Below are 7,552 nucleotides of genomic sequence, written 5' to 3' on the forward strand. Positions count from 1 at the left end.
GAGCAACTGTAAGCACTCGCTTCTGGCTCTTGGGGTGGTTGGCTGGGAGGCATACACTGAAATCGCAGCAATGGTTGCTGGCTCTCGAGGCTCAAGAAGAAAACCAGCTTTCAGGGAAATCCAAAAGACAGATTTTGATCACGCTCGGGGTTGAAATGGCCACCGCATTTGGTGCTGGAAAGGCATTTCCCCCAGATGGGATTGGCTTATGTCCTGCCATGGAGTTGCTTTCTTTGTGGTTTGGGTGTGAGGGGTTGATAGGATGATGGGTCGGTTCCCTCACTGTGAGAAGTGAGGTTACAGGGAACCACCTTCTGTTTCCTACTTGTCTATGATTCTATGATTCTGGGTAGTGGCTCCCACCCTGTGGAACACCCTCCCTTCAGATGTCAAGGAAAAAAACAACTATCTGACTTTTAGAAGACACCTGAAGGCAGCACTGTTTAGGGAAGTTTTAATTTTTGATGTTTTATCATGTTTTTTAATATTTTGTTGGGAGCCAGATGGGTGGGGTATAAATAATAAATCCTACATCTTGGATAGAGATTAGGTGATTTCCCGGAATTTCCAGAAGAAATTTCCTCACAGGCCCTCATTTACCCCAGTCCCAATTCCTGGCACCCACATACATCCTTGCCTGAAAAGATTCTGCATGTTTTGCATGTTCAAATATCAGATTAAAATCAAAGAAACGTGAGTTCTTTATGCCATTTTTTAAAATGCATATATTTCAGTTTTGTTGTTTTTATATGAAATAAGACCATCCCTGCTATGTGCCCCCCCCAGCCCTACTCACACACAGTTAAAAAAAAAGGTAAAAGGTAAAGGAACCCTGGATGGTTAGGTCAATCAGAGGCGACTATGGGGTAGCTCATTTCGCTTTCAGGCTGAGGGAGCTGCCGTTTATCCACAGACAGCTTTCCGGGTCATGTGGCCAGCATGACTAAGCCACTTCTGGCACAACAGAACACCATGCTGGAAACCAGAGCGCATGGAAACACCGTTTGCCTTCCCTCCCCAGTGGTACCTATTTATCTACTTGCACTGATGTGCTTTCGAACTGCTAGGTTGGCAGGAGCTGGGACAGAGCAACGGGAGCTCACCCCGTCGTGGGGATTCGAACCGCCGACCTTCCAATTGGCAAGCCCAAGAGGCTCAGTGGTTTAGACCTCATGTTCAGTAAAGAATGATAGCCGGGGTCATCTCTCTCTCTCTCTCTGGGTTTGACAGGTTCAAGTGTTGTTTGTCGCATTATAGTCACACTGCACTCCCACCCTTCCTTTGTGTTCCAGACAGGCGGAAAACCAGAAGCCGGGGTTTGTGCCGCCACGGGAGCTGGGCAAGCACAGTCCTCTGATCAAGAGCCAGTCCATGACCAGCATCCAGAAAGGCCGAGGCAAGGAAGAGCCGCTGGCCCCTTTGCACCCAGTCAAAACCAAGACCAAAGTGCAACGCACCCAGAGCGTCCCGACTCAGAACAAGGCAGCCCGGCGTCTCCAGAAGCAGAGGAGCACCGAGCATGTGGCCGAGAGCAGGGAGAGCAGCCCTCGACTTTGTGCCTCTTACCCAAATGGCAGCAGCAAAGCATCCCAGGTAATTGGAGCTCTAGACTGGCCCTCCCGACTACTGGAACACAGCTTGGTTGGCCACTGACTGCCTGCAGCTCAACACACGTTCCCTGGGCAAGACGTAAAGAACCGGAACCTGTGAGGCCAACAGGGTGTGCAGAATGGGGGGTCATCCACTGTCATAGAATCATAGGATCTTAGAGTCAGATGGGACCCCAGGGTCATCTAGTCCAACCCCCTGCAATGCAGGAATCTCAACTAAAGCATCCATGACAGATGGATGTCATCTTTAGAGGAGTCATGTTTAGAGAGTGAATAGGGTCTGGGTGATCAGGGGTGGCGTTTCTTCTTGACACAGGACAGCACCGTTGTCTTCCATGTCACTTTCCTAATATGTTTACTCAGGAATCCCACTGCAATGGTTTGAATCCCCGCAACGGGGTGAGCTCCCATTGCTCTGTCCCAGCTCCTGCCAACCTAGCAGTTCAAAAGCACACCAGTGCAAGTAGATAAATAGGTACCGCTGCAGCGGGAAGGCAAACAGCGTTTTCATACGCTCCGGTTTCTGTCCCGGTGTTCTGTTGTGCCAGAAGCGGTTTAGTCCCGCTGGCCACTTGACCCGGAAAGCTGCCTGTGGACAAACACCGGGTCCCTCAGCCTGAAAGCGAGATGAGTGCCACAACCCCATAGTCACCTTTGACTGGACGTAAGCGTCCAGGGGTCCTTTACCTTTTCCTAGTAAAATATGCAGGTAAAATGAACCACGGAAAGAGAAGAAGGGATATTTTAAAGTTTGTAAAATGTTTATTTGAAATTGTAAAACAGAAAATTTAATAAAAAAATATTGCAGAGTAATAATAATGTTGATTGTGTTCTATCTAGGGGTATCCGAAGCTCCACCCATCTGCATCGCTGCCCCGGAAGCCCACTGTGCCTTGGCTGAGGCACTCTGAAGAAGCAGCTGCCCAGCAAAGCAGCCTCTATTCCATGCATCCGCTGGAACAGGTAGGAGAATCACTTCCTCTCAGAATATCAGACCCAGACACCCCACTCCTGAGTGCACGTGCTACCCTGTTTCTCCTAAAATAAGACATAGCCATAAAATAAGCCATAGCAGGATTTCTATGCATTTGCGAAATATAAGCCGTTCCCCAAAATAAGCCATACCCCGAAAATAAGCCATAGTGACGCGGCACCTTCCATTAAAACAGCCTGGGGAGGCGTGGCTATGCAGCGTACCGATGCGACACGGTTAAAATAAGACATCCCCTGAAAATAAGCCATACTGTGTTTTTTTGAGCAAAAAAAAATATAAGACGGTGTCTTATTTTAGGAGAAACACGGTAGTAACACTTTGCATTCTGGGACAAGAACGGCTGTCCACTATTGACTTGAGTTAGTTGTGATTTCTCAAAAAAAAAAAAAAAATGTTGTTCTGGGCAATGATGTTTGGCTAGTTTAGAGGGGGGCTTCCACCCTGTAGACATGCTGCACTGCCATACCTAGAAAGGAATGAATTATGTCACCTGGAGGCAGTCTTTTGTTCCAGTACACTTAGTCACCTAAGGTAGAGTCCCCCTCCGCCACAGAACAAAAATCATAACCCTGTTTCATGCTTGGCATCCCAACATTTTACAGACTTGAGAAAGAGAATGGGATAGCGGGAAGATTCAGGACCTTTGGATGATTCTGTAATGTTTAGACTTAGGAAGCAGGCGTGTTAATGTCATCCCTAGGCTATAAAAGGTGATGGGGGAGGACTGGGAATGCCTCCAAAAAGGCTAATGGCACAGGCAAGATTTGAACCCAGGACTCATCTCTCAGGGCTTATCCACACTTACCTTTCCCCAGCTCTTTCCAGGCATGGTCCGGTCTGTGCTTAAAAGGTCTTTGTCGAGGTGTGCGGTTTTTTTTTTTGCCCTAGAGCCATCTGCAGAAAACCCACTCTTTAATGCTAAATCGGAGCAAACAGCCATCTGCAGAAAATCCAAACTGACTTTTGCTACGATTGAGTGCTAAAGAGTAGGTTTTCACAGGCGAAGCTCTGGGCAGAAAACAAAACAATAACACCATGCTAGGACACAGCGATTTTAATTGTGGACCTCTTCCTGGAAAGAATGGGGCAAAAGTTAGGCGTGAATAAGCCCGATGATCTAGTGGCAGGATTCCTGCCTCTGGGCCCCTTGCCATGACTATGACCTTGCTTCTGCCCTATTGACCCTTGTGCAAGGCCACCCAGGAGAGAGAGATTTCACTGCTTTAAGCCCCTGGCTGCTCTAACTACTAGCCTTCTTTACCCCCACAGTATGGGAAGCAGATGGAAGAGCTACAGATGGAGCTGACCACAGCGAGGGAGAAGCAGCAACTCTTCGAAGAGCAGCTGGAAAGACTGACGACCCAGAACCAAATGCTGCTAGAGGAGCAGGCCAAGTTTCAGGAGCGGGAAGAGGCTCTCTGCAAGAGGCTGGAGGAGACCGAGAGCTGCCTTGTGCAGCTAAGCACCAGGTGAAGGGTCCTACGAGATGCTCTAAAGACCTGCATAGTCACCTTAGCTCTGGTGCCTGCTGTTAAACTTCAACGCGCAGGAGTTCACTGGCTCCTGTAAGCTTTTCAGTCATGCCTCATCATCAGGCACTGCCTTGGCCCAAGTCCCCTGCTAGGAAGCAAAGTTCAGAGGACATCTTCTGAAGGCAGAACCAAGCTGACCAAGGGCAGCTGCCCTGAATCTTGGTGAGCCCAGCAGGTAGTTGTTAGGACACAAACCGATTGTGCCAAGTGACTTGGTTGAAAGAAGGTCATTTAAATCCTGCTCAGGTCAGCAGAATTCCATGCAAACCACATCAGATCCACTGCTAAAATGAAGGGTTTTTTCACCTGCTTTTGAACAAGGTTTAAAGAATGAGATTTGGATTAGAATCCCCTGCCAAAATGAAGGGGTGGCAGAAATCTTCATTTTAGCAGCTCCTTACCAGGGACGCGGGTGGTGCTGTGGGTTAAACCACAGAGCCTAGGGCTTGCTGATCAGAAGGTCGGCAGTTCAAATCCCCTCGACGGGGTGAGCTCCCGTTGCTCGGTCCCTGCTCCTGCCAACCTAGCAGTTCGAAAGCACGTCAAAGTGCAAGTAGATAAATAGGTACCGCTCTGGTGGGAAGGTAACGGTGTTTCTATGCGCTGCTCTGGTTTCGCCAGAAGCAGCTTAATCATGCTGGCCACATGACCCGGACAAACTGTCTGTGGACAAACGCCGGCTCCCTTGGCCAGTAAAGCGAGATGAGCTCCGCAACCCCAGAGTCGTTCGTGACTGGACCTAATGGTCAGGGGTCCCTTTACCTTTACCTTTACAAGGTGCTTTGAAGTTCCAAGTCCAAGAAGGAAGTGGAGTAAAAAAGGATCCCCAGTGGTTTAGTGTATCTAGTGTGAAAAGTTTTGCATCTCTGTCTTACGTCCTTCGTAAGCCTTGTGAGGTCTTGTAGGTCTTGGGCTGAGAGACAGTGACATCCAAAGCCAGCCAGTGAACCTATGGTAGGGATTGAGGAGGTTGAAACCAGGTCTCGTAGATTGAGTTTGCTAGATTATACTGGATCCTCTTCTGTTGCAGGGTGACTAGTGTAGAGGCCAGCTGGAAGAAGGATCACGAGAAGCTTCGAGCTAGTGAGGAGAAGACCAAGAATCTGGTAAGAGCTCTCTGTAGACATTCAACCTGGTGGTCAAGGGGCAGGGGCAGGAAAAAAAATGGGGAGCCACTCAGGGGAATTGCTCAACTAAACATCTTCCAAGATAATAATGCCCATTCACATCATAAAGAGCTCATAACCCACCTACTGTCGGCAGCCAGAAGCATCATAGCCAGACACTGGAGAGACCTGTCAGGAATAAGCATGGACCAATGTATCAAATAGTGTTATTAGAAAAACTAACCAACAAACTGAAACTGAAATGGGGACAAATAGAAGAAGATGCCTTCACCCCAGTATGGTTGGTTCCCCTTTATCACATACACAGCCCAACAAGACAACAACAAAAATCTGCTGACCGCATACGAATCAATCTGGCTAACCTGATCCAAACACACACACACACCACTCACACATAAAAACAAATCTCACTACAGACAACCAAAGACAACCAACAGCACCCTTGGCCACCCACAACCTCTCTCACCACCAAGGAAATACAAGCGAATAGTAAGAAAACCCATACAAGTGACGCTGACACAAAACCCCACAGAAGAAGAGAAGCATTGCCACCCCACCCCACCCCACCCCACCCCACCCCACTCACCACCACCACCCCGCTTTTCTTCCTAACCTAACACTGTATGAAACACTAATGTCTCACAACAAATGGAACTGATCTGTAGAAAACACAACTTGAAAAAAGAGACAGTGCATGTATTTTTGTAAACTAAGAAATCACACACACACACACACACACACACACACACAGGAAGAGGCTCATTTGGGAGGCACACTCCAAAGAGATATTTCAGCACACATGCCCATTTCATTGCAGTAAGATGTGAGTCGCTGGACCAGCTGCAAAATGCCCCACCGGATTGTTTTACTGCACATAGATATGCTGAAGTTAGACAATTGATTCACTGGGGGTTCGGTGGCCCTCGCTTGCCCACTGCTTGCACCTCTCACTGTACAAGAGGTGCTGGGGCTTAAGCCAACTGTTTCTCCAATGTCCCCTTTGCAGGAGCGCCGCCTGTCTGGGATGGAGAGGGACCACGACCAGCTCCTCCGTGCCGTCGGCCAGATGCTGGGATATGCAGGGAAACCGTCCAATGCACAGCAGAAGCCTCTCTCAGGGCCTGTGTGGGTGGACAGGGCTGAGAATGGTGACGAGACCTAGCCCGCTTCCCTTCGCTTCTGAAAATGCCAAGCTGGCGCATCTCCGTAGTGGAAACTCTCCTCTCCCAGGACAGCCCTGGAAGCCTCTCCAAGGGGAACCTTCCTGTACATCGCTCTGGTGGATCCTTCAGCTGGAGCCCACAGGGAACTTTGCTACAACCTCCCGTGCCTTCCTCTCGGCTTAGTTTCCGGCGCTACGCAGCCATCGCCACCTTTTCATCCCCGCCTGAGACGGCATCCATACCACAAGCCCCCGGTCTGCTTTCTGGCTGCAGCTTTCATCTGCAACAACTGTGTTCTCTTCTCTTCTGAGATTAACCGTTTCTCCTCCCATCTGATCCCCCCCCCCCGTATATTCATATCACAATAGCAGAGATGTGGACTTGTTCATACTTCACTTCTCCCATGTCCAAGAGGTTTTCCACTTGTCCCGTTTGTAAAAAAAACCAATTACCGTTTGTTCCAATTTAGCACTTAACCGCCCCAGTTTTCTCCAGGGGAAAGTGGCCAGGAAAAGGTGAGTGTGGACGATCCCAAATTGCTAGGGTTGCCATACGTCCGGAATTTCCCAGACATAGCCGGAATACTGCAGCTAGAAGCAGTATAATGTCTGGGCCAAAAAAAAGGGTCTTTGCCAAACTTTCATGTCTGGATTTTCACTTTTTGAAATACGGCAACCCTACAAATTGCGAACCTTCTTCTTCTTCTTCTTGCAAATATAGCCCGTCAAGCAATAAAAGCATAAAAGTGAAAGCACTTGTGTGTGGACAAAGATACACAATTGTACACACAGAAAAAGCAGCCCAATGTACACATGAATGCTCTAGTGTGGACACAGTGTTAAAGAGTGAAGGGGGAGGAAACTGCACCTCTTTGAGCGCACCACTTGGCTCCCCAGATAATTTTCTCTTAGCCAGGCTCACTTCCAGTGTCAGAATCTGGCCAGGTGCCAGGGTCATTCTCCTGGAAGACAAAGACTGTGGTGAGAGAAGTAAGCCGTGAACAGAGAGAGGCTCCATACCCAGGGCCGTCTTAAAGGGATCGGTCGCCCTGGCGCGACGATCCCTTGGCGCCCCCGGTGGGCCGCCTCTTCGCCCATCTCCCTCCCGTGCTGCCCGCCCCTCGGGA

General features: G+C 49.1%; 1 protein-coding gene across 3 annotated transcripts in view; it reads left to right on the forward strand.

Annotated features, from left to right (window-relative positions):
• RASAL3 (RAS protein activator like 3) overlaps positions 1-6,712 on the forward strand; it is a 38,855-nt gene extending 32,143 nt beyond the window's left edge. For all 3 annotated transcript variants that reach the window (XM_033173610.1, XM_033173611.1, XM_033173612.1), the window contains exons 15-19: positions 1,293-1,593; positions 2,451-2,573; positions 3,874-4,073; positions 5,167-5,242; positions 6,270-6,712. In XM_033173610.1, the coding sequence (XP_033029501.1) occupies positions 1,293-1,593; positions 2,451-2,573; positions 3,874-4,073; positions 5,167-5,242; positions 6,270-6,425 (856 nt within the window). In that variant the 3' untranslated portion in view covers positions 6,426-6,712. The remainder of the gene's footprint in view (positions 1-1,292; positions 1,594-2,450; positions 2,574-3,873; positions 4,074-5,166; positions 5,243-6,269) is intronic.
• The last annotated feature ends 840 nt before the right edge of the window (positions 6,713-7,552 follow it).

The sequence above is a fragment of the Lacerta agilis genome, chromosome 16, assembly GCF_009819535.1.
Source record: "Lacerta agilis isolate rLacAgi1 chromosome 16, rLacAgi1.pri, whole genome shotgun sequence".
Classification (NCBI taxonomy): Eukaryota; Metazoa; Chordata; class Lepidosauria; order Squamata; family Lacertidae; genus Lacerta; species Lacerta agilis.